Raw genomic sequence first — 23,707 nt, forward strand, 5'->3', positions numbered from 1 at the left:
GAAGGTGTCTAGGATGGCCGAGAAGCAGCCGCTGCTACCAGGCCTCAACCTGCGCGTTAACACGGCGGCCGAGCCTCGGCGCGTCGGGTCCGGGCGCGACACGCCGACGCCGGTCTCGAGCACGCAGAACCGCCAGTCGCGCCAGTGGCGGTTCTCGGTTGTCGAAGAGCTTGCATCGCCCGTGTTCCGCGACGACTTTGACGAGATGCCATGGGACGCCAAGCACGGTAAGATTCCCATCTCGCCTGGCTCGACGAGGCGACGCGATGCTACAGCGTCGACGACGCCCCACCCGTTCGAGTACAACCCCCAGAGCTCGGCGCCGCGGCTCCGGACGCGCACCAACAGCCTTGGCGCGTCGCGTGACGGCGGCAACCAGACGCCATCGACGTACCCGAGCGATGTCTCTTGTAGCTTCTGAATCGGATCATGATGCGGTAGGACGACCATCCCAGAGAACGACGCGACCGTGTTTGACGGCGCGTACCACTCGATGTACATTTCGCCGCACCCCAAAGGTGCGTTTCAGCACGAATACTTGCCGTCTGTAACCTGGTCTAGGCTGGCGCGGCATCGTCGTCTTGCTGCAGAGTCCTGTGCTCCTCGTCTTGATCGGGCTCTTCTCTGCATTTCTCGGGTAATCTTATGTACGTTCCACTTCGCTCCACGTTCCTCTGCGCACTAGGCTGTGGCTCGACGCCATTATCTTGCGTGTGACTGCCTACCACCAAGCGCTCGCGAGCAGCGGGTTCGCACGCTAGGTATTACCGTCGCTCGCTCACGTCACTTGGTGTAGCTTTGGCGTCTTCTTCCTCTTCTCCCTTACCGCCGGCATCCTTGGGACGGTACGAGATTCCTATTTGCTTGAAGAAAGACCCAAGACGAGAATTGTATGCAGCTTCTCGTGCACTTTGTATCGCCTCAAGCCGCGGGCTCGGGCCTGCCGCAAATGAAAGTCGCGCTCTCAGGTTCGAAGCCCTGCGCGAGCTCTTTTGTGCGATGGAGAGTATGGTAGGCGTCGACATGCACGAGTACCTCAGCGCGCGCTGCCTCGTCGTCAAGATGGCGGGTCTTGTCATGGCGTATGCGGCGGCGCTCAGTATCGGCAAGGAAGGCCCGTTCATCATGATCTCGTGCTGCTTTGCCGAGTGTTTGATGCAGATGGACATTTTCCGCCGCATCCACGACGACTCGGCCAAGCGGTGCATTCATCCATCCACTACAACGACAAGTTGTCTCAAGTAAATTGGACGTAGCCTCGAAATGCTCGCGTGCGCGTGCGCTTCGGGCGTCGCAGCGACGTTCGGAACACCGTTTGGCGGCGTCCTCTTCGCCGTCGAAGTCACGTCGTCCTTTTACATGGTGCGGACGCTTCCGCGATCGTTCTTTGCCGCGCTTGCGGGCTCGATCACCATTTCGTTTTTGGTCACGAACGGCAAGTACGGGCTCTTTGACCGGTCCGCGGGCCTCGGCATCACCGACACGGACTTTACACGGTACGTTCAACACTAGACAACTTGTTTTGTTTCTATATTGGACACCTTGTATGCTGCTGTAGCGAATTCACATCAGTCGACATGTGCATCTTCATCTTCATCGGTGTCGTCTGCGGCGTCCTCGGCGCGGTCTTTATCTTTGTGATTTCGATGCTCGTGCGCGTGCGGGATCGGTGGTTCCTCAGCTCTCGGTACGCTCTTGCATATACATATCCTTTTGTCTTCTACCTCGCGGGTAGCGGTCCGCGTCTCCTGTACAAGCGCCTTGGCATTGTCGTCCTCGTGACGTTGATCGCCAACATATTCGATTTCTTCGGCGACCCCGCATGGTTCCTGGACCACGGTACAGCTTATTTGCTTCTTATTGCGATTCTGACGCCTTTTGCAGGCTCACCACAAACCATCATCAACACGCTCTTCACCAAGGCCGACTCGAAGGAAGAGGGCGCGGAGCTCGCGCGGTCCCTCGTCACGTTCTTCCCGCTCAAGTACATTTTGACCATGAGTATGTAGTACCTCGCGTGAGGATCTAGGGGCATAAACGTTATCGGTGTAGTCTGCGTCGTCGTGCCGTTGCCCGCCGGGGTCTTTACGCCGACGTTCGTCATTGGTGGAATCTTTGGGCGCATGATTGGCGAAGCCATTCAAGTCACGGGCGTCGTCTCAACCGAGTTTGAACCGTTTGAGTTTGCGATTCTCGGCGCCGCCGCCTTCTCGACTGGCGTCACGCGGGCTATCTCAACGGCTGTCATCATCATGGAAGTGAGCCACAACGGGTATGATTTTTTCATTTTCTTGGTGACGACATGTATCTTGTGTGCGTAGGTACCTCACGATCCCCGTGTCCATCTCCATTTTGGCCGCGTACTTTACGGGCGGTCGCTTCATTGAGAACGTGTACGTCGACAGCATCCTCAATCTGCTGCGTCGGTTGATGGCAATGGCTCGTAGCTACGACGTCCTCATCACAACGTCGCGCTTGCCGCGGCTGCAAAAGCTGCCGAAAGCGGCCTACGACATTCCGAGCTGGGAAGTCATGAAGGTCATCTCCGTTTGCCGAGTAGAGTCTGATAGTAAGCGCGGTGTAGACGGTAGATGCGATGGTGGTGCTGAGCGCCGACGCTACGTACCGGCGGGCGGAGGAACTTCTCGCGCTCTCGGCCGACCCCGTCTTCCCCATCGTCGTACGACGTCCGAGCCATGCTCTACATGCTCTTATCGCTCGTTCTATATGCACTAGGACTCGTCGCGGTCCATGCACTTGATTGGCGCGGTGACCCGGACCCGCCTCCAGCAAGCGATCGAGTACTGCTACCTCAAGACGCGGCTCATGCCGGCAACGGCCAAGGTACTTACTTCCTACACAAGGTACCGATGCGATTCTACGAGCATATAGGACGACCACACCAAGCAGCTACTCGACTGGCGTATCCAGTTTGCGTTCCGACGGGGTGGGCACGTGCTCGGGCTCGGCACCAACACGATTCTCGAGCGCACCAAGCTCACGGTAGACGGTGCCAGTCGCTGTAAGATCTTATGCGGATGCTAGGTGCTTGTGAACCCGAGTCCGTTTACCGTCGTGGGCATGACCAACATGCAGCGAGTCGATACGATCTTCCGCATGCTCAAACTCAACAACGCGTACGATTGTTTTTTAGATTTGCCCATCCTCTGCACGTGCGTAGGTATGTGACGCACTGCGGCCAGCTCGTCGGCGTCATCTCGCGCGCGCGCCTCATGCAATTCCTCAGCACGGTACGAAATGTCTTAGCCGGTCACCTCGAAACCATTCAATTTTGCAGACGACCAAGTACCGCATTCCCGGCGTCCTCAAGCACGTGAGCCATATGATCAGTGACTGCTGCCCGAAGGACAAGAAACCCGAGCCCAAAGACGAACCCAACTTTGACGATTACGTCGAAGTCCCCTAGTTAACAACCCTTGCGATGGTTCCGAGTAACCCTAAACCTCCGTGCTCGCGTTATCACGCGGGATCACATGGGCAAACCGACTCGAGACACGTGCATGCATCAAGTTGATACTTTCGTCATGTTATGGTAGTAGTAGTAGTACGCTACTACCGTCCTGTTCAGCAGTGTACCTCTGCTCACAAGGACGATGAAGACCAACCTGACCGAAGTCAGAAGAGGGTCGACGGTGTCCGGGATTTCTCCGGGAATTGGCGGCACGTGGGCCTGTGAAGGCGAGTGACTGGATGTTTGTATGGCGAATAAAACGCTAAAAAACCAATACGACGCCAATATTTGCCAAGTCGCGCGATGGACCAAGTGACGTTGACGTTCGAGGAGCTCTCGATCTTGAACGAGCGCAAGGAAGAGATCAAGCGCGACCACCTCGAGTACCTCGATGCCCACCCGGAGCTCAAGACGCTCATGAGCTCCTTCATGTGCGCTGTCCTTATGGAAAAGCCAGCCGACGTCGTCGCGTTCGCCAAGGCCCACTTTGACGCGCTCGCGCCCATGAAGATCGCGGTACGTCCCTACTCGCCATCGCATTGGCTCATGCATGCATCGCGTAGCCGGCGCCGCTCGTCATCGCCGGTCCGTCGGGCGTGGGCAAGGGCACGCTCATCAACCGCCTCATGGCCAAGTACCCGGAGCTCTTTGGCTTCTCGGTGAGCCACACGACGCGTGGCCCGCGTGAAGGTCCTGCATCTTGAGATGATAAGCGACTGATGTGTTTGCAGGCGAGATCAACGGTGTCGCCTATCACTTCGTCACGATCGACGAGTTTGACGGCCAAGTCGCCAAGAACGCCTTCCTCGAGCACGCCAACGTCCACGGCAACCGATATGGCACGAGCAAATTTGCTGTCGAGCACGTACGTCCTGGACCTTCCAAGCTTATTGGCCGAACCGTGGTGTAGGTGCAAGCTCAGGAGAAGATTTGCATCCTGGACATTGACGTTCAGGGCGTGCGCCAGGTCCAGGGCGCCCAGCTCAAGAAGGTCAACTACCTCTTCGTCGCGCCGCCGTCGATGGCCGACCTCGAGAAGCGCCTGCGTGGCCGGTACGACGACGACCTATGTATGACTGTACACTTTGTTCTACCATCGTTGCTTAGTGGCACGGAGACCGAGGACAAGATCAAGATCCGGCTTGCGAACGCCAAGGGCGAGGTCGACTTTGCCGGCGAAGGCCACTTTGACAAGGTCCTCGTCAATAACGACCTTGACGACGCGTTCGCGGAGCTCGAAGAGACGCTCTTCAAGTGGTACCCCGAGGTCCGCTTCCAGCAGTAGACCGACTAGATTGCATATACTACGCTTCGACTAACACCTAATATAATGGTGCATGACGGACGACCCTTGATAATGGACGACGCCGGCTGGAGCTTCGAACGAGATTACTCGCGGGTGGTTGGGTGATTCTAGCGCCTCCATGACCGGCCGCACTTTGCAACCATGCTTCGCCTCGCGCTGCTGGCCGGCGCCGCCCTCGCCGCCAATCCGTCGGCCTCCACGTTCGACATCCTCGAGACGCGGCTCGAAGGCGAGACCCGCGTGAGCACCATCCGCGCCGACATGGACTTTGCGTCGTCGACGGTCGAGATGCAGTTCCTCCTCTCGGACCACTCGATCATGGGCGCCATGTTCATGGAAGACGGGATCCGCGAGCAGGCCGTGTACCCCGGCTTCGCCGTCATGCAGTCGTCCATCTTCCTCGAGCGCCAGCTCGACCGCGCGCTCCAGATCGGCCTCGGCGTCGGGACCGTCCCGACCTTTCTGCGCACGAACGGCGTACCGACCGACGCGGTCGAACTCAGCGCCGCGACCGTTGAGATGGCCGCGTCGTACTTTGAGTACGACGACTGCCGCGTCGCGCCGTGTCCGCGCGGCCAGACGTACGTCATGGACGGCCTTCAGTTCCTCGCGGACGAGCCGACGTCGACGTACGACCTCGTCATCATTGACGTCTACACGGGCTTCAACGTCCTTCCGTTCTACACGCAGGAGACGCTCACGCGCATTGACACGCAGTGGCTCACCCGCCATGGTACGACCTGCTTCATCTTCCGTCCTCATCTATGCCAGGCGTCGTCGTCATGAACTTTGTCGGGTACTACAACGAGCCCAACATGGACATTGTCCACGCGATCCGCGCGACGTTCAAGTCGGTCTTCCGCCACGTGCGCGTCTTCCGCGAGATGGCCGCCAACGACCTCCACGAGCCCGCGAACCTGATCTTCTACGCGTCGCAGGCGCCCATCACGTTCAAGTTTCCGCCGGGTCTCGAGACGCCGCCACCGGGCTACTACGAGGCACGACCCTCTCCTCGGTCGAAATCAGATCTCATATCTTCTATCTAGGCACTCGTGACCTTCCAGGAGTGGGAGGTAGGACGACGAAGATATTTGCATGGCGATGTTCATGCTGAGGGTAGATGCTCAAGGAGGACGAGGTGCAGGTTGACGCCGATGGCTCGGTCGCGGCGCGGTCCGCGGCGCCCATCTTGACGACGACGACCGACCTCACGCAGTTTGAAGCAACGCACGTGGCGACCGTAGCCTTTATGGAGGCGCGCTGCAAAGCTCTGCTGCCCGACGCCATGTGGTCGGCGCTCGACGCCATGGACGCCTGATGCGTTTACACAGCACAAAATGAGATATTCTATTCTACGTAGCTTAATACTCGTCTTCGTCCTCGTCCTCGTCCTCGTCGTCGTCATCGGCCGTCTCGAGCCAGCTCAGCCACTCGGTCGTCTCGATGAACGCCTGCATCTTGCCGGGCGTGTTGTCCTCCGTGTCGTACTTGTACTCGATGAAGGCCTCGTCCGCGATCACGTCGAAGGCGTAGAGCGCCTTGAAGCACGTCTCCATCATGCCCTTGGTCTTCTTCCCGTCCAAGCCGCGGTTCTCGTGCATGAAGAGCTGGAGCGCGTACAGCGCCTTGAGCTGCTCCTTGGGCGACGTCGGCGCCATGACGTACGCCATAAAGGCACCATACTCGTCCGGCGTCATCCACTTGACGCTCGACGTGGCCGTAAACTGGTTGTGCTTGAGGAGCGCGGCCATGACGACAGCCGGCACGAGCTTCGTGCCCTTAAGAAGGGGCTTGGCGGCCGCGACGAGCGCTTCGCCCTTCTTCTCCGTGGCAAGGATCGACGTCATAATGTCGGCAGCCTTGGCAGCAGCGGCGGCTTCGGCCTCGGCAGCGGCCTTCTTCTCTTCCTTGGCCTTGGCAATGGCTTCGTCTTCAAGGCGCTTCTTTTCCTTCTTCTCGGCGATACGCGCGGCCTTCTCCTCTTCCTTCTTCTTGCGAGCAATCTCGGCAGGGTCCTCCTTGGGCTCGTTGATCGTCTGGCGTTCGTACGCCGACGTGACGCGCTCGACGTCACCGCCAAAGCGGCCGCTGTCACGGCTATTGAAGCGGTCACCGGCGAAGCGGCCACCGTCACGGTCGCCGTAGCGGTCGCCACCGAAGCGACCACCGTCGCGGTCGCCGTAGCGGTCACCACCGAAGCGGCCGCTGTCACGGTCACCGCCGAAGCGACCACCGTCACGGTCACCAAAGCGACCGCTGTCACCGCCACGCGAGAAGGCACGCGAGAACTTGTCGTCGTCGGCGCCGCGCGAGTCGCGGAAGGACGAGCCGCCCGACGGGCCGTCGTCGCCACGGCGCGAGAGGTTCAAGCGCATGTGGGCGGGGCGCTCTTCGTAGCGCTCTTCGCGGCCACCACGGAAGCTGGAGCCACCACCACGGAAGCCTTCGTCACCGCCACGGAAGCTGGAGCCACCGGCGCTGGAGCGGTCGCCACGCCAGCGGTCCGAGCCGTCGCTGCGCATGGGTTCGCGGTCGCGGCGGTCGCCGCCGCCACGGCCACCACGGTAGCCGCCATCGTCGTCATCCGTGCGAGCGCGGGGACCCTTGGGGAGCGCGTCGACGGGCATGGGGGCGCGGCTGCCTGGCAGTCTCAGCGTCGACAGGAAGTCGCTCAAGCCCATCTTGACACCTTTGCGGGACATGGTTCCTCTTCAAAGTAATTCAAAGTGAGGTACCCGGCGTGGCTTATTTTATTGACCGACCCGTGTCTGTTCCATACATTCGGGGAGTATTTTTATAAAATCGATTGGCTCTCATGACCACCGTTCGTGCCCGCCAATCACATCCAACCCCATCAACCGCGAGCCAATCAGCGACGACGGTCCTGTCGCTCTGAAGATACCGCCTTTCTCTCCCATCACGACTGTCCTTGGCATCGATCTCTAGTTCTGGTAGCGAGTTCTAACAGCTGACGAGAACCTCCTCGCCAAGGACGTTCCGACTGCAACGGGCCAAGTTGCCTTCAAGTCGGAAGACTGGTGATCCATGATCCTATCCAGAGTCCACTTCATCGTACTCGTAAGTTCTTATGGGCTCATTTCTTGGGATCTTGCAGAGGGTCGTCTCGGACATGGGTCTGGACACAGCTTTATAACGGTTGGCGCATCAGGAACGTCGACAAGCATTCTGGCCATCACGGCGCCCGCGAGTGTCTGCCCTGCCACCCTATTGCTTTCTCCTACCTGCACCCTTTTCGTCTTCAGGTAGCGACTCTTCCGGGCGACTCGTCGCAGGTAGCTGCGATGGAGCTGCTAGATGATGATGCAGCACATAATGTGATATTAATGCAAGGCGAACTGGGCGTAGAGAGGTCCGATGGCGGCCATGTTGCGGTGCACGGCATGCTGGAGCGGCATAAGGTAGTACTCCATGTTGCCGTTCTCACGTGCGTGGCGCGTCGGCGGGTGGTCGCTCAGGTAGAGCCACAGCGCGTGCAAGATCGACCGAATGTCCAGCGGTGTCAGAAGTGGGAAGAGTGTTCCGCAGCCTTGGAGCGGCTCCGGGATCCACTGCGTCTGCGCAATGACCGCCATGACCTCCAACGTCACCGCGAGCATGTGCGACATGTGCAAGTGCGGCGGTGTGCCATCGTCTTGGACGTCGTCGAGGCGCTGGTGCCGACGCGCGTGCCAATAGTTGATGAGCACCACGAGGAGGCTCTTGAGCAGCGGGAGACAGCGCAGCACCGCATGCGGCGGGCCGTACGCGACGATGCACTCGAGGAGCGAGACAACAAACGGGTAGTGCAGTAACCACTGCTCCATGCGCAAATCAACGTCGAAGTTGGTGCGCTCGGGCAGCACGTCCTACCACATGATCAGCTCCTCGTAGTGGCATCCATATAAAACGTACGCGGTACTGCTCATCGGCCGGCATAAACACTGCGACCGGCAGCATGCGCTCGACAAGCAAATCGACGAGGCCGCTCCAGTCGGGCTGCGTCGCCAGCAAAAGCGCCTTTGCCTCGGCGCAGCACGCGACAGCGGCTGCCATTTTCTCCTTGTACAGTCCCTGGAGCATCGCGTCGTACGTCGACGGCGCTGGAAGCGCAGCATCGACCCACTTGGCGCGGCCAAGCTGCAGTTGCGCAAGCACAGAGGTCGACACCTCGCTACTCGCGTCCTTGCTCCCGCAAGGTGTTGGAAACGGGTCGTACGGACGCAGCGTGTTGGCTGCCGAGAGCTTGCGAAAGACGTGGCCAGCGTCCGAGACGGGTCGGTCGTCCGGCTGGAAAAAGTTGAGCTCTTGCGGCACATGGTGCGAAATGGTTGTCGGCGCGTGCGCGCTAAGAACTGCGTCCACAAAGAGGCACGTAAACGTGGTCGCGACGGACGCTGGGTACGCTGCGACGCCGCCGCCGCCGGCGATGATGCGCGAGAGCACGCGTGTGAGGCTTGCGAGCGGTTGCTGCTCACCCAGGCGGCGAAAGAAAAGCTGCAGAAGGCTGTAGACGCACGTGTATTGCCAGATCGGGTCCTCAAGCGTCGGGTACGGCAGCGACTCGAGCACCGAGAGCGCCAAATCGGACGTCGCACGGTCGGCGCTGCGTGCTTGCGCTAGCACGGCGTGCCAGTGGGCCACGCCAGAGCTCGCTTTCCACGCCGCCAGCGCGTCGAGCTGGCCGGCGATCGAGTGCGCGGTGGGCACTTCGACGTCGGCGCTCGGTGGTACAAGTGCAATCAACCCTCGCAGGGCGCGCTGCGTCTGGTGCGGATGCGCAGCCGAGAGCTGGGACGCGAGCAGATCCAACAGACTCGCAATTGACACCGGTGGCAAGTGTGGCAGCAGCAGCTCGCAACGCGCGAGGCCGTTGGGTAGATGCAACAGGGCGCTGCAAACCTACAGCGATGTTCGACGCCGACATATAATAGTGTTCTAGTATCCTACCTCTCGGATCTGGGCAGCGCTGCCGTGGCGAGCCACGAGTGGCCAAAAGTACACATGGAACGACGACGGCGCGTCACTGGCTGGCAGCGTCGTCACCAGGTGCGCCAGGGACTCGATCGTGCGCTGGAAAAAGGACACGTTCGTCGGGAGATACGCGAGGTACTCGGCGTGGAAGGGACACTCGGCGCCGAGGCTTTCGAGTGCGAAAATGGTGTGGATCGGCGTTTGAACCAGTTCGGCGGCGCGCGCCGTGCACACTTCGAGGAGCTGGCGGCGAACGTCGGCGGACGCGAGGCGGCGCCGCAGCGTGTCGAGCGGGACGGTCGACAGATGTCCGTCGCAAGCAAGGACGAGCTGTGGGCACTCGCGGAGCACACTGCAGAGGAGGCAGAGATGCTCGTCCGAGGCAGCCGCGACGACGGCAAAGACAGCCGGTGCGACGTACAGCGGGTACGTCGGGACGAGGAAGTTTGTGAGGTTGGCGAGAAGGCTTGGCGACGTCTGGGCACCCTCTACTCAAATAATCAGCTCAAAGTAGAGACACATGGCGATTGGCTTACGCGTTGAGATGGTTCGAAGCGTGTGCTCAAGCAACGGTCGCGTCGCATGGGTCCCGATAAAGGCCAAGAGCCACGCCCACGTCGTCGCGTCGGCTTCGATCCACGTCATGAGCATGGTCATGAGGTCGCTGAACGTAGTCTCGGCGTCGGGCCGGCACCAGACCATCGAGACGCAGCGACGCGCGATCCCAAGCAGGACGCGGTAGATCGGGTGCCCGTTGGCCGCCTGGATCGTCGTGCGCGGTGGTATTGCCACGTCGCCGTCCTTTGCGCCGACGAGGCTTGCGAGCGGAATCGCCTGGTGCGTCTCGAACAAGCAGGTCATGGTGGCGCTCATGACGTTGACGAGCGTCGTGCTCGGCAGTGCCTCCAAGTTGAGGGGCTCTTGCAGCGCCCACGTGCACCGGAGAATGGCTTCCATGTCTAGGGAGCAGTATTTGATGAGCTGCTTGGCTGAGCTTGCGTACCTGGCGCGGCCGACGTCGTGGCGGCTACATGCTCGGGCGTCAGGCGAGGCTGCTTCTTCGGGCGCGTCTTCTTGGTCTTGCCTTTGCCTTGCACGTATTTCTACATAGACCGGCGCGCTGAGATCGTGTGCCTGAAGAGGCTGAAGTACCTTGACGGCGGCCTGGAACTGCACCGGGAGATCTTCCGGCACGACAGACTCGGGCGGCGCAAGGGTCATGGGCTTGGCCGCTTGCCTCACACAAAAAGAAACTTTCCTGAAGGATTTATAATACTGTTAGTAAAATGACATATAGTGTGCCAATGGCTTCACGCAAATAGTATGTGATATGTGGCTGAATGTGGCAAGCAGTGGCTAGATATGGCACGTACCATTTTTAACAGTTTGTCCTGTTCCTCACGCAGTACGACTCGCACGACAACGTGGAATAACGCATTATGTCCTTCAAAGTGTCAGATATCACTCTACCAAAGTAGGGCGATTTTATTTTTCAACGATGATGGGCGATCCGAACGCCTGGAAATGGTTGAGCGTAACTATATGTGGCAAAACGTGGCCAAGTATGGCTTAAGCCACATTTAATTGTTTCACATGCTGCTCTTGCAGTACTGTCCGCACGGCAACACGGCTTGGTGGATTATGATTTCCGAAGTGCCAGCTACCCCTGTGCCAAGATAGGGCGATTTCATTTTTCAACACAATTCGACGCTCCAATCGTCCTGGAATCCTGCTGTGCGCCAGTTGCGCATTGTTCTTGCTATTCATTGGCCAAAATGCAAGGAAAGTGGCGAATGGGATGTACCTTTTAGAAGAAAATTAGTAGCATTACAGCCAATCCAGGGCCATGGTCTGCAATATTCTACCCAATCAACGGAACAAGAACGTCGCCACCTTTTGACCAATCGCAACCCGGGATGGAAGATTCCAAGGTTCCATTTCCAGATTTCCGCCATGAAGCTCGTCGAGGCTTACCGGTAAGGGCCGCGCTTGCGCCCGCGCCGCTCACGGTCACGCTGCGTAGGACGCTAGGCCTTGAGACGTCGGCCTCGCCGGACGACGTGCGCCAGGCTTACAAGAAGCTAGCGCTCAAGTTCCACCGGACAAGAACCAGGGCGAAGACACGACGGCCAAGTTCCAGGCCATTAGCGCCGCATACAAGCGCATTTCGGATCCGAAGTCCAACCAAGACGAGCTTCACGGCGATGGCGGCTTTGGCATGGACATCAACGTCGAGGAGATGTTCCACATGTTCGACATGATGTTTGGCAGCATGGGCCGAGGAAAGAAGGGCGGCCGCCGGCGACGCCAGCCCGAGTTCAACTTTGAAGACATGTTCTTTGGCGGCATTGACCCTAACGAGCTGTGCGATAGCGCCCATGGCTCTTGCGCTGGTATTGACGATGGTTGCTGCTAGGGATGACGAAGAACTCGAATTCATGGCCTCGATGGGCATGGACGGGGGCATGTTTGACGGCATGGGCGACGACTTTGATGACCGTAGCGAAGCAGGGAAATATTATGAGATCTCATCATGGTTTGACTAGTCGGTGACCTTGCGAGCTTCATGCAGTCCATGGCCTTTATGGACATGAAGATGCCACGGTGAGTCACATCGTTCCTGCCACCAAGCTCAGATCTTATCGGCAATGTAGTGCACGGGGCAGCAAGAAGCGCGGGCTACGTGTCGGCATGCCACGTACATACACAACTGGCATCGTTTGTGATTCCTCATGACATCATAGCACGACGCAAGGGAGCCGTGCGCGTTGCCCGGGCAACCTCCAAAGTGCCAACCGCTCCGGCGGCGGCGCCCAGCATGCCACCACCGGCGCCCGAGCCATGCAAGCCGTCGTCGTACCCGGTTCTGACTTTGAACGAACGCGTCCTTGTGTTTGGCAAGCTCCAAGGCCACGTTGCGTACGTCGGGCCCGTGCATTATGCCAAGGGCGACCTCGTCGGCGTCGTCCTCGACGAGCCACTGGGCAAGAACAACGGAACGCTAAAAGGCCAGACGTACTTTACATGCGCGCCGTCGCACGGCCTCATGGTGCACCCGATCGACGTCGTGCCCCTTTCGTAGACCCCCTTGACGACAATATGACGATATTATATGCTATCTTGGCTTGTCGCGGTAGAGCTCTTGCAGCAGCTGCACAAACTCGTCAAAGCTCAGCTCCTTGTTGCCGTCGTTGTCGGCGGCCTCGTAGAGCTTGGCGAGGTCGGCGAGCGTGCTACCCGCGTCATCGTCGTCGTGTCGGTACTGAAGTGCGTCGAGGACCTCGGCAAACGACACGGTGCCGCTGCGATCGCGGTCAAAGACAGTAAAGATCTCGCGCAGCTCGGCGATCTGGTCGGGCGTGAGCGGCTTGTCCTCGGCAAAGACGGTCGGCGCGCGGCCGAGGCGCTCGAGCATGACCATCTCGTGGATCTCGGCCGACGTCGCGTAGGCGAAGCAGATCTTGAAGAGCTCGGCGAGCGTCACGTGACCGGACGCGTCGGCGTCGATGGTCTGGAAGATCGTCGCCATGTCCGAGTAGCCCATGCTTTCGAAAAAGCCGCGACAGCCATTGAGCTCCGTCTCGGTGACGTTGCCCGAGTTGTCCGTGTCGAGCGCCCAAAAGAGGCGGATGATGACCATGACTTCTTTCGTCGAGTACATGCCAAAGCGTCGCTGCTTGGCGGCGTCCGCGAGGACGTCGGTCGTCGGCGCGCTTGCAAATAGTACCGACGTGTGCCGCAGTGCTTCGCCGATCTTGGAGTGCGCGTCGCGCTGCTTCTGCGCCATGTAGCGCTGCATGCGCTTCTCCTTCTCGAGTTTGGTCTGCTGCAAGCGCGCCAGCTTGAGCTGCGTCGCCAAGTCGATGCCGTCGACGCGCATCGTCGCCTCGTACCTACAACAAGTCAACATCTACCGTCTCTGACATCGCATGTACCGTTCTTGGGTGGCCACCGCATGCGCACGCAGCACGGCTTGCTCGTCGGTTGAAAAGGCCTTGGGTGACTGCGACAATGGTGCTTTCATGGACGCATCGGGCGATGTGTACGACGTCGCGGTCGAAATGATGTCGTTGATGCGCGTGAGCTTCCCGAGGGTGGCAGCCGCGTCCTTGGACTCTTCTTGTGCGAGCAGCGCCAGGACGGCCGCCGACGACGACGCACGCATCGCCGTGAGCCGCCGAAGCCGGTCGTTGTGCGACGCGGGTAGCACTGTAAGCGAGGCCGGCGTGCGCTTGAGCGGCTTCACTACGCGGGGCAGCGGCGCCGTGTTGGGTCGTCGCTGCAGCGCCGGCTTATCAGGGCCAAGCTTTGCCTCCAAGAACGGAGAGAGCTCGATGTCGACGTTGCGCATGAGGTTGCGTTTGACCGCCGACGTTTTGTGCGTCTTGTCGTGCTGCATTTGTACAAGGTTGACGTACACCGCGTCGGTCTTGGAGACGAGGCGCTCTTGTTGCTCGAGTCGAAGGAGGCGCTCCGTCAGCGTCGGTGCCGCTGGTCCCTGCGTCTCTGGCTCGGGCGCCGCGAGGCTCCATCGATGAGGCGAGTCGTCATGCTCGTCGTTCTCCTCCGCGGACGTCGGTGCCGGTGGTCGTGCGTGGTGAATCAGCGGCCGCACCTGCAGCAAGCTCGTGTGCCTAACCAGTCGCTTAGTCAAACGGATCGGGCGTCTGTCTACCGAGCGATGGCTTTGATTTGTTCCGGGGTCTGTACCCGCTTGCGCTGGGCCTTTTGACAGAACATGGCACCTTGGTCGTCGTCTTTCTTCTTCTTCTTCTTCTTGTGCTGCGGTGCAAAGAGCATCGTCTGGAGCAGCGGATTGACCTTCTCGGATGGAAATGCAATCTGTCGGCGCTCCGACGCCGCGCGCTCGCGCTCGTCCGGCGTCATGTCGAGCTTGGCGACGATCTCGGCGACAATTTCTTGTCGTTCGCGCGCGCGCTTGGCGTCTTCGCGCGCAAAGTGCCACGGCATCGACCGCATGTCGTCTTCGTTCGTGGTGAGGCACCCGAGGCAGTTGCCGCGCCAGTCCCACACGTACATGCGGGCGTCGAACGCGCAGCTGACGAGCACATTTGGTCGGTCGTTGACTCTACCACCATTTGTTTCACGCTTCATCGGATCAAGAGATTACTCGATGCCCGTGATACTGTCGGCGTGCGCGACCCACGACGCGAGCCGCGTCACGTCCTTGACATCCCTACACATAATACGGGGTCGGTCCTATCGAAACGAAGGGGGGTGTACCAATAGGGGCCGTGCGCAACGACGTACACGCCCGTGCGAATCGTGCCGCCGTGGTGGTGCTCCCGCGCGCGAAGGTTGCCGTCAGTGGTACCATCGCGCTTGGGCGCGACCCGCCGCAGGACGTCGTCGGGCAGACGCGTCGTGTGGCGCCGCGCATTCTCGGCGACCCGGTCGGCGTCAAACGTCCGCGAAAACGTACAGTGGGCGTTGTACCCGCGGCGCTTGCTCTTGAGCTTGTCTTCCGGAATGACCTACAGCGTCGTTCGCAGGAGCTGCATGGCGGAGATAACACGGACCTGCAATCGCAGCCGCCGGAGCATGACCGAGAGATCCCACACGGCAATGCGGCCTTCGTCGTCGCCCGTCACAAGCACGTGCTTGGCTTCGTCTTCGTGGTACAGACACGTGAGTGTCGTCACCACTACCGGGTGGTCTACGGAAGAGTGGAAAGCGTCGTAGAAAAAAGGTCATACCGGTGCCGTCGGGACTCGGCCCCGTATTGAGAAACGCGTGGAGGCAGCCGCCCGTGTTGCACGTATACTGCGGCGACGTGGCGAAGAAGAAGACGTTGCCGACACCGTCTGCGGCCACGAGCACGGGATATGGATCCAAGAACGCCACGACGTGGATGTCGCCGGTCTCGGTTCGGCACACGATCTGCAGCTGCAGCGTCTCAAAGTCCCAGCAACGGATGCAGTGGTCGCCAGCGGCAGTAGCCACAAGAGACGCGTTCACACTAAATGCACTGGCCGTCACCTCGACGTTGGCGAGGGACCGCAAGAGAACACACTCGCCGACCGTGCCGTCGTCCAAGATGAAGATACCGCCCGCGTCATTGGGCGACGCCGCGCCCGTGGTCGCAATGATCAATTTGTTCTTCGAGTCGTAATGCAACGACCCAATGCGACCTACGACGAAAAGTTTAGTCGTCACCACCTGTAGAGGCGCACCAATCGTGCAGTTGGACCGGCGGACGCGCGCGAGGTTGGTGCAGTTGTACACTTCCACGGCGCCGTCGTCGGTGGCGACCACGAGTTTGCGATGGAGTGCGTCTTGGCAGCACAGCACAAAGCTGCTCTGCGTCAACCCTAACCCTTGAACATGAAACCAACCGCATGCAAAATGGCGCGGACCTGTGAATTCTTCGAGGAGGAGACCCGTGTTGCCGTCCCAGAGGTTGACGCTTGTCTCGGTGAGGCCCAAAAACTGGTTGCTACTGTGCTGGAAGAACGCGCGTAGTGGAATCTCGTCGTGCTTTTGGATCTTGACGCTTTCAAAGATGTGCAAGACGCAGCTGGCGGCGACAATGTCGCGCTTGGGCGAGAGCGTGATGAACGAACGCGGGTTGAAGTGCGCGATCGTCGACGCCGGCGCAATGCTTTCGAGGAGCTGTGCTTGGGCGCCATTGAGCCGGTGGATGTTCCAGATCTTGAAGAGTCCGGTAATGTCGGCGGTCACGGCGCGCTCCGTGTGAAACCGCGCCAGCTGGACGCCGACGAGCGACGCGCGGTGCCCCGACAGCGTCATGATGCGCTGCTTGGAAGAAATGTCCCAGCCGTACGCGTCAAACTCAAAGCCGGCGGTCACCAAGAGGTCGTTCATGGGCGAGAAGACCATTTGGCGCACGCCGTGCGTGTGGCCCACGAGGCTGCCGCGCGGCCGGCAGTCTTGAATGTCCCAGAGGTAAATGTACCGCTTGAGGTCGCACGACACGATGAGGTCGTACTGTGGCACCGCGAGGACGTCGGAGACGACGTCAAGGTGGTGGTAGAGCTGCTTGACAAGCGAGATGCGCCCGCGCGCCACGCTCCACGCGTTGAGCACCTTGTTGTTGCCCGTCGAGAAGAGAAGCCGCGCGGGCTCGCACCAGCGCAGGAGCGTCTGCGCGACCGTCGTCTGGTTCTCCATGACGTACTCGTAGTGATCCGTGTCGTAGAACGAGAGCACAAAGTTGGACGACGAGACCGCCAGAAGCCGCAGCTGCGCCAAAAACTCGGCGTCCAGCACGAGTGCGGCCGCGTGGCTCGCGCACCCATTCGCGTGGCTCGTCTTCTTGGCGCCAAGGAGACCCCCGAGGCTGCTGCTCGGGTTCATGTCGCTCCCAGCATGCGACGTAGTACAGCCCGGGCCCGTGCCTGGCACCACCATGGACGGCAGCACGGCCAGTGACGGGCTGCTCGGGTACACCTCAGTGACCTTGAGAAAGTCGGCGGAGTAAACCTTGACGCAACTCGAGCTCGCCTCGACAGCCAGCGCGCGCTTGAGATCCGAGCACCATTTGAGCTTCTCGATCGACGCGCCCTGCGTCGTTCGATCCACGAACGACCGGTTCTTGATGTATTGGTACTTGAGCGGCGCGACCTTGACGCGCGTTGCGACCATGCCGGCGTCGACGCAGTAGGAAGTAAACTCGTTGAACTCGAGCGTGCCATCGCCGTTGACGTCAATGTCGTTGAAGAGGTCGACGAGGCCCGCGATCGTCTCGGCTTTCTCCGTCGCGTGCTTGGGCTTGGGCAGCGCGCGGAGCATGATCTCGACAAAGTCCTGCAGCGGAAGACCGTCGCCACCAAGCGTCGCCTCCCGCACCTTGAACTCGTCCGAGATGGCCTTGAAGGCGTGGCCCTTGAGCCGCATCATGAGGTCCATCGTTACGACCTCGCCGCAATGCAGAGCGACAAGTATCAACGCGTAACGACCTGGGTCGTAACCGGAGGCGAGCCAACACCATGACGTGGCGACATGCTGGTGCTGCACGAAATGCAATCTCGGGTCGACCAGAATCCTACTAGAGTCTGAGTCGACCAGAATCCTGCCAGTCTACGTCGACCAGAATGAGCGGGCGATCCCTCTCTGCAAGGCGGGTTCCATTTTTGTACATTTCAATCGTGCATACAAACGTCAAGACGTTGGACAAAAAACTAGTGGGGTTTTTGCGATCTTCCGAGACAGGCCCACGAAGCGGCGAGGAGGATGCTGCTGGCGCCGGCAAAGGAGCGCTCGGCGCGCAACACCAACCTCCAGCGTATGGACAAGTCCATTACAGTCCTCAGCATCAAGTACCTCTAGCGGCTCGTCGAGGCCATGGACTCATGGCGCTGCAGGTTTTGTGCCATGCTCCGCAACGCGCCGGACGCCGTCAACATTGTGCATGCGGCCAAATCACTAGGTGGCCACCCGCGCCTTTAGGCCTTGCGACGACGCGAGTGCGTAGGTACACAGAAGCGCCGGCTGCACGAGATCTTGAACATCATCCAAAGCGTCGGCCTCATCGCCAAGGTTGGCATTGGCCTCTGCCGCTGGATCGGCGACGAGGCCATGCTCGCAACGCTCCAGCGCCTCAAGGTACATGCAGCCACACCGCATCGTAAACCTCATGCGCCACAGCACCCTTCGCCGGACGAAGCGCCCGTCGCGAGGAAAGCCGTCGCAACGGCGCTCAGCGAGCGCTTCCTTCAAGTCTTCCTGCACCAGGTACTACTCGATCATCGTCATTGATCGCATCACGACATCGCTTGCGCACGTAGGAACGACCGGAGCCCGTCGTGCTCGAAGACATCATGCACGTCGTGACGGCCGACATTGCCGCATGCGGCGACGAGCACCCCGTGTGTAGGCTGCCATGTCTCGCGACGCCGTGCCGGGTGCTCATGGCTCGTGTAGCGCCGACACGTCGCATTTACGACATTGCCAACGTGCTGTGCTCGCTCAACCTCATCAAGAAGATCCTCGTCATCAAGCCCGAGACGCGGCGAAAGCACATCACGTTCATCTGGTGCGGTCCGTGCCCGACCCACCTTCCAGCAGCCATCGACGCGAGCCCGCCGGCCAAGCGCCATCGCCCGGACGTCTACCCGCGCATCCGGCTTCTCGAGCCGACCGACTCGGACGCGACGACGACGGCCGACAGGAGCCCACCGTTCTCGCCGCCGCTAGTCTTTCCGCCGACGCACCACCATCGCCCACTGCCGATGCTCGAGGCCTCGCCCTTGTACCTCATTTTGCGCAACGAGCAGCTGGGAAAGGAGCTGGCCGAGGCGAGAGCGCGCGAATCCGAGCTCACGGCGCGGGTCGCTCGCCTCGAGGAGCAGCTTCTCAAGTCCGCGCACCTCCGCCGCCCGCCAACGCTCCGCCCGCTGCCGTTCCAGACCGAGCTGGACGCGCGCGGCGCGACGTCGCCAACCCACACGTCGCTCATGGCCGCGTCGACGCTGCTGAGCTTTACGCCGCGCGACGGGTACCAAACGTTTCGCATGACGCGCCGATGTCATGTCGCGTTATGTAGGCACAAGGACGACAAGGAGAACGTGTCGGCGCGCAACCGCGGCTTCTCGCGCGAGGCCAGCACCGAACCTCACTTTTGCAGCCTGCCCTTTCCGCGATTTTCCTAACTGTTTACACAGCTTTTTTCTTGTTGAGATACGCAAGACGCTGCTTGAGCTGCTCGAGGCGGCCTTGGTAGTCCTCAATGTCGACCTTGCGCTTCTCGAAGTCGGCCATGAGCAAGTGCGAGTTGGCAAAGCCTTGCTGGTGCTTCATCTTTGCCTGCGTGTGGCGAAGCGCGTCGCGGTCCTTTTGTGCTTGGTGAGAACATCGCGCGACTGGGTGAGCTCTTCGTCGAGCTCCGAGAGGTCGTGCTTGAGCGCTTGGTTCTCGACGAGCACAAACTGCAGCTTCTCCTTGATGTGTGTGAGCACTTGGACCGTCGTCGTCGTCTTCTTCCGGAGCTTGTGCAGCTCCTCGTTGCGCTCTTCGATCTTTTCGTTGAGCGTTTGGTTTTCAATCTTGAGCTGCTCAAAGTCGATGAGGTGCAGACCTTCGGCGAGCTGCTCCTTCGCATGCAGCTGCGCCTCGAGCTTGCGCAAGTGCGTGCGCAGGTTGATGTTCTTGAGTCGGACCTTCTCGACCTCCTGGTCCTTCTTGACCTCGGCGACTTCGAACTGCGCAATGATGCGCTTTGGAATCGGCTTGCCGGTCCGCGTGTTCTCGGCGCTGCGGGCCACCTCGCGCTTGAACTCCATGAACGACTCGTGGATCTCGTTGGCTTTGCACTCTTTTTCATCAAGCCGCGCCTGTCGTTGGTTGCTGTATGAGGCAAGCGAGGACGAACGCGGTACCTGGAGCTCCATCGCGATGCGGTCGTACTGCGTCTGGGCGGTCGCGAGCTGCACCCGCGCCTCGTGCACGCTGTTGAGGCAGTCGTAGTACCGCTTTTCGTTCTCGACGACGCTCAATCGGTCCTCCTTCTTCTCCGAGTCTTGCTTCTTCTGGACCAGCGGCGCAATCTTGCGCTGGAGCCTATGAAAAGCGATCTCGCCGCGCCCTGGCTGCATACCGCGTACATGGCGTTGGTCTGCTGGAGCTCGTCGCGCTGGTCGGCGGCCTCCTCGATGAGCGCGCGCAGCCGCTCGAGCTCGGCCCTGCGGTCGGTCGCATTGTTGTTGTCGGCGTCCATGGCCGTTGTGAAACCAAATTGCGTTTTGCTGTCGTTGATTGGCTTGAATTGAACCAATCAGACGTAGCGAATTCCAATCCCAATACCGGATCGCGACCAACCTGCCCATCGACTTGACCTTGGACTTGCCCGCGCTTTGCACTGCGTCCGGCTGTGCGCGAGCCTCAAGGAGGTTTTCCTATCCGCAGATAAGAAGCGATCGTCCCGGATCGTTGCGGTATTTACGACGCCAGCCCACCACGTGCACCGATTGCTCGTCGTTTCGTTGCAGCCAGGGACCGACTGCGCTCCAACCATGGCTGGCGTCGGGACATGCCGAACATCTGGACTTTTGGTACAGCAACGACAACGATCGAGTCAACGCCAGCATCGTTCCTCTTCTCGCTGCAGCGCACTCGCTGTCCAGTCTTTCTTTCCATCTTGAGCCGGCCGGCACTCTCCTGTTGGACGACATCGATGGACCGTGGTTGGAGAACCTCTCGGAGCTACGTATCAGCAGCTATGGCTTCGAGCGGCGCTTTATGGATCAGCGCTTCCTTGAGCGGCTCTTGCACAGCACTCGCTCGACGTCGCTTGACATCGTGTGCGAAATCAACGTCAGAAGCGTGCTGGATGTGCTCCCACGTCTCACGGCTCTAAAAGGGCTCGGGTTGACCAGCTTCGACGTTCGATATCCCAACGGGGCTCCAGTGATGCCGATGCGACCTCCAGCTCTGCAATATGTCAAGATCGCTCCACATCGTGGCTTCTCTAAAGCCATGTTTGATGTGCTCATGGCAGTTGCTCCCGCCCTCGAGACAGTGTGGCTGATCGGGTGCAAATGGAGCAATCGCCAATTCGAGCCTCCGCAACTGCACCGACCGCGCGATGTGCGCGAAATCATCCTCTCGTGCTGCAGTCTGACGAGCACTACGTCACTTGCAGCTGCTCTACGTGGCTCGCGGCACGGTGTCCGACTCGACTTGAGCGTCAATCGTTTTGAAAGGTAGGAAAAATGGTGCTTCTCGACGCCCTCGCGACCTGCGCCGGCGTTTCAATGGTGCTAAATCGTCAGTTTGCGCCGTCGCCGACCGAGGCCGCCGCGCGCAATCTCATATGGAGAGCCGTTATCACCATTACGTGCCAGTTAGCCCCAATTAGGTGTTTGTCGTTGAGAGTCCGCCATTTGACGGGTAGACAGCGCTCCTACAGTAGAGTTTCGATGAATTTCCTCATTTTTCGAGGTATTTTGGCTACGTGGGGTCGACGTTGTTGCTGCCGTGCGCGTGATCATTTGCAACGACCAGCATGATCCCCATGATCTGTCTGGCCCAAGGTCCGCACTTCCGTGAGGTCGTGCAACCAAATCAATTTTCCGTGCTGCATCGCATGCCAATCCAAACAAAAAACATATTTTCTCTCAAGGGCCAAAGCGCTGTCGCTGGGCCGCAATCGCCGTCGCTTCCAAGCTCGGAAACCGACGAATCATGTGCTCGTACACGTGGCGTGTCTCTGGCGCTGGCGTCGCTCGCAGCTCGAGGCCGACTTTCGGGTCAAACGGACGGTACATGCCGGCGTCGTCGCACGCAGCACCGTGCTGCGCACGCAGTGCGCCACCAAGAGCCGCGGTGTTGACTTTGTTGTCTTCAATGTACACGGGCGCATTGAAGACATTGGCGAGCGTCTCGACGAGCGATCGGTTCACGGACGCACCGCCTGCCAGGATGAGGCGCGCGATCGGGCCGTGGTACAGCTTTTGCAGGTGGCACGCCATGGCAAGGCACTGCCACTCGACCATGGCGCGGATTTCAACAGCGGGTGGGGATTGCAGTAGATCTAAGGCGCTGCCGTCTGCCGTATACCCGTGGATGCCGCTGAGGGTCGGTGCTGCCGACTCGGTGGGCACGACGGGCGTAATCTCGGGCGTGAGGTAAAAGAAGCCCATGACACCGTTGTTGCCGGGCGGCGTCGCGTCCATGAGTCTTGAAAACTCGGCCCACGACCCGTCGGCGCGTCGATCGCGAACGTTCTAGAGCGCAAATGCAGAGGCCATGGTCCATACAGCCGGTGGTACCTCGCGTGCCAAGGACCCGTTCTTGAAGCAAAGCATGCCCTACGCTCCGCGTGAGTTTCTTTCCAACAGCAGTGACAAGGCCAACACCATCAGCGTCTTGGGGTCGACGGGGTTGGTCAACACGTGACCTTCCTCGCCGGACGGGCGAATCGCTTCTGGCGCGGCAACGACAAACATGCAGCCGGACGTCCCGAGGGAAATGCCCACATCACCGACAGACGCCAGGCCCATACCTACGCATAGATGCTTAAGAATTTGCTCGAATGGACGCGAGTCTGTACCTGCGAGCGTGCACGGGTTGTCGCCCGAGAACGGAATCACGCGGCACGTCTTGGTAAAGCCAAAGCGCTCGACAAAGTACGGTGCAATGGGACCGAGCGACATGTGCGACGCGGTTGGCGCCGGCCCGAGCAGCCGCTCGAGCGTCGACGATGGCACCCAGCGATCTTCCACGGCGTTAAGAACGTCTCTGGACCACTGCCGCGTCGCGATGTCCATGAGGTTCATGCCGCTGCCATCGCTGTGGTCGATGGGCGCGAACGCCCCGAGGAAGAGCGACGTGAGCAAGGACGACGCAATGCTAACGCGCCCTGCACGCTCGAGGAGATCGCGGTCCAGGGACAGCAGCTGGATCAGCGTAAAGCGCTCGTAGCCGCGCGAGCCCGTCACGTCGGCCAGCCGCTGGGCGCCTCCAACAGCGGCCTCAAGCGCCCTGCACTCGGCCGTCGTTGTCGCGTCCATCCAGCTGCGGCCGTTCGCGGGCGCAAATGCGTCCTGCAAGTGATCGCGCAGCGTTGTCGACGCGTCGTCAGGCAGGCAGAGCTCTGCGTCGCTCCAGAAGACGCTCGTGTGCTGTTGCGCACTGCCGCTCACAGCGACGACGTTGGCCATCGTGTACCCCGCCATTTCCACCGCCGCCGAGAGCTCGCACAGGATCTCATCGACGGCCTCGACAAGCATCAAGCTGGGCACTTCGACGTGCGCGCCGTGCAACAGAACGCCCTTGGTCGTGCCTACCGATCGATGAGTTGGTGCGAGTAACCTGCGGGTGGGCGGCTACCATAGTGCGGAAGCCGGTCATCGAGCTGGAAGGTCCTGGACGCCACGACTGCAAATGGCTTGGGCATCGGCGTCGCAGCGACCACGACGCCTGTCATGCTCTGCGTCGACAGGTCGAGGCCGACGAAGAGCTTCATGTCTGCAAATGGT

The 23,707-nt window shown here is 60.1% G+C and overlaps 10 protein-coding genes across 10 annotated transcripts; 5 read left to right on the forward strand and 5 right to left on the reverse strand.

Annotated features, from left to right (window-relative positions):
• Positions 1–13: 13 nt before the first annotated feature.
• SPRG_10506 (hypothetical protein) lies at positions 14–3,457 on the forward strand (the record flags this gene model as incomplete). The annotated part of the gene is made up of 21 exons (XM_012350156.1): positions 14–227; positions 276–390; positions 442–518; positions 562–637; positions 686–748; positions 797–845; positions 899–968; positions 1,016–1,202; positions 1,257–1,496; positions 1,559–1,687; positions 1,736–1,839; positions 1,885–2,001; positions 2,053–2,272; positions 2,322–2,393; positions 2,448–2,538; positions 2,585–2,680; positions 2,737–2,844; positions 2,893–3,003; positions 3,046–3,137; positions 3,182–3,251; positions 3,299–3,457. 21 exons carry the CDS (start codon positions 14–16, stop codon positions 3,425–3,427), a joined length of 2,430 nt encoding a protein of 809 aa, XP_012205546.1. The 3' UTR covers positions 3,428–3,457.
• A 286-nt stretch (positions 3,458–3,743) lies between these two features.
• SPRG_10507 (hypothetical protein) lies at positions 3,744–4,826 on the forward strand. The gene is made up of 5 exons (XM_012350157.1): positions 3,744–3,988; positions 4,036–4,162; positions 4,204–4,337; positions 4,383–4,525; positions 4,580–4,826. The coding sequence occupies exons 1-5, from the start codon at positions 3,776–3,778 to the stop codon at positions 4,755–4,757; spliced, it is 795 nt and encodes a 264-aa protein (XP_012205547.1). The 5' UTR covers positions 3,744–3,775; the 3' UTR covers positions 4,758–4,826.
• A 93-nt stretch (positions 4,827–4,919) lies between these two features.
• Positions 4,920–6,161, forward strand: SPRG_10508 (hypothetical protein; the record flags this gene model as incomplete). Its single annotated transcript, XM_012350158.1, has 4 exons — positions 4,920–5,511; positions 5,550–5,776; positions 5,825–5,851; positions 5,899–6,161. 4 exons carry the CDS (start codon positions 4,920–4,922, stop codon positions 6,094–6,096), a joined length of 1,044 nt encoding a protein of 347 aa, XP_012205548.1. The 3' UTR covers positions 6,097–6,161.
• On the reverse strand, positions 6,097–7,499 carry SPRG_10509 (hypothetical protein). Its single transcript, XM_012350159.1, has one exon. It carries the CDS (start codon positions 7,478–7,480, stop codon positions 6,140–6,142), a length of 1,341 nt encoding a protein of 446 aa, XP_012205549.1. The 5' UTR covers positions 7,481–7,499; the 3' UTR covers positions 6,097–6,139.
• Positions 7,500–8,101: 602 nt separating this feature from the next.
• On the reverse strand, positions 8,102–10,970 carry SPRG_10510 (hypothetical protein; the record flags this gene model as incomplete). Its single annotated transcript, XM_012350160.1, has 6 exons — positions 8,102–8,644; positions 8,691–9,677; positions 9,726–10,237; positions 10,286–10,708; positions 10,753–10,852; positions 10,902–10,970. 6 exons carry the CDS (start codon positions 10,968–10,970, stop codon positions 8,120–8,122), a joined length of 2,616 nt encoding a protein of 871 aa, XP_012205550.1. The 3' UTR covers positions 8,102–8,119.
• A 732-nt stretch (positions 10,971–11,702) lies between these two features.
• SPRG_10511 (hypothetical protein) lies at positions 11,703–12,831 on the forward strand (the record flags this gene model as incomplete). Its single annotated transcript, XM_012350161.1, has 7 exons — positions 11,703–11,725; positions 11,773–11,809; positions 11,857–12,113; positions 12,166–12,248; positions 12,296–12,353; positions 12,404–12,447; positions 12,494–12,831. 7 exons carry the CDS (start codon positions 11,703–11,705, stop codon positions 12,829–12,831), a joined length of 840 nt encoding a protein of 279 aa, XP_012205551.1.
• On the reverse strand, positions 12,760–17,639 carry SPRG_10512 (hypothetical protein; the record flags this gene model as incomplete). Its single annotated transcript, XM_012350162.1, has 9 exons — positions 12,760–13,642; positions 13,685–14,383; positions 14,425–14,838; positions 14,881–14,946; positions 14,994–15,244; positions 15,290–15,414; positions 15,467–15,901; positions 15,944–16,081; positions 16,127–17,639. 9 exons carry the CDS (start codon positions 17,637–17,639, stop codon positions 12,865–12,867), a joined length of 4,419 nt encoding a protein of 1,472 aa, XP_012205552.1. The 3' UTR covers positions 12,760–12,864.
• Positions 17,640–17,897: 258 nt separating this feature from the next.
• SPRG_10513 (hypothetical protein) lies at positions 17,898–19,384 on the forward strand. Its single transcript, XM_012350163.1, has 6 exons — positions 17,898–18,049; positions 18,095–18,159; positions 18,205–18,335; positions 18,378–18,464; positions 18,518–19,227; positions 19,276–19,384. Exons 1-6 carry the CDS (start codon positions 17,964–17,966, stop codon positions 19,379–19,381), a joined length of 1,185 nt encoding a protein of 394 aa, XP_012205553.1. The 5' UTR covers positions 17,898–17,963; the 3' UTR covers positions 19,382–19,384.
• Positions 19,344–20,445, reverse strand: SPRG_10514 (hypothetical protein; the record flags this gene model as incomplete). Its single annotated transcript, XM_012350164.1, has 3 exons — positions 19,344–20,062; positions 20,108–20,288; positions 20,333–20,445. 3 exons carry the CDS (start codon positions 20,443–20,445, stop codon positions 19,526–19,528), a joined length of 831 nt encoding a protein of 276 aa, XP_012205554.1. The 3' UTR covers positions 19,344–19,525.
• A 1,399-nt stretch (positions 20,446–21,844) lies between these two features.
• On the reverse strand, positions 21,845–23,694 carry SPRG_10515 (hypothetical protein; the record flags this gene model as incomplete). The annotated part of the gene is made up of 5 exons (XM_012350165.1): positions 21,845–22,453; positions 22,499–22,537; positions 22,586–22,731; positions 22,780–23,511; positions 23,559–23,694. The coding sequence occupies 5 exons, from the start codon at positions 23,692–23,694 to the stop codon at positions 21,845–21,847; spliced, it is 1,662 nt and encodes a 553-aa protein (XP_012205555.1).
• Between the last annotated feature and the right edge of the window lie 13 nt (positions 23,695–23,707).

Source organism: Saprolegnia parasitica, assembly GCF_000151545.1.
Source record: "Saprolegnia parasitica CBS 223.65 unplaced genomic scaffold supercont2.62, whole genome shotgun sequence".
NCBI lineage: Eukaryota > Oomycota > Saprolegniomycetes > Saprolegniales > Saprolegniaceae > Saprolegnia > Saprolegnia parasitica.

Bases quoted from the DNA above. Each gene is read 5' to 3' on its own strand.
- SPRG_10513 (XM_012350163.1), top strand. From the start codon at position 17,964: ATGCTGCTGGCGCCGGCAAAGGAGCGCTCGGCGCGCAACACCAACCTC. The intron at 18,050-18,094 runs GTACCTCTAGCG...ATGGCGCTGCAG, and splicing joins ATTACAGTCCTCAGCATCAA to GTTTTGTGCCATGCTCCGCA. The intron at 18,465-18,517 runs GTACTACTCGAT...TTGCGCACGTAG, and splicing joins TTCAAGTCTTCCTGCACCAG to GAACGACCGGAGCCCGTCGT.
- SPRG_10507 (XM_012350157.1), top strand. From the start codon at position 3,776: ATGGACCAAGTGACGTTGACGTTCGAGGAGCTCTCGATCTTGAACGAG. The intron at 4,338-4,382 runs GTACGTCCTGGA...ACCGTGGTGTAG, and splicing joins GCAAATTTGCTGTCGAGCAC to GTGCAAGCTCAGGAGAAGAT. The intron at 4,526-4,579 runs GTACGACGACGA...ATCGTTGCTTAG, and splicing joins GAGAAGCGCCTGCGTGGCCG to TGGCACGGAGACCGAGGACA.
- SPRG_10509 (XM_012350159.1), bottom strand. From the start codon at position 7,480: ATGTCCCGCAAAGGTGTCAAGATGGGCTTGAGCGACTTCCTGTCGACG.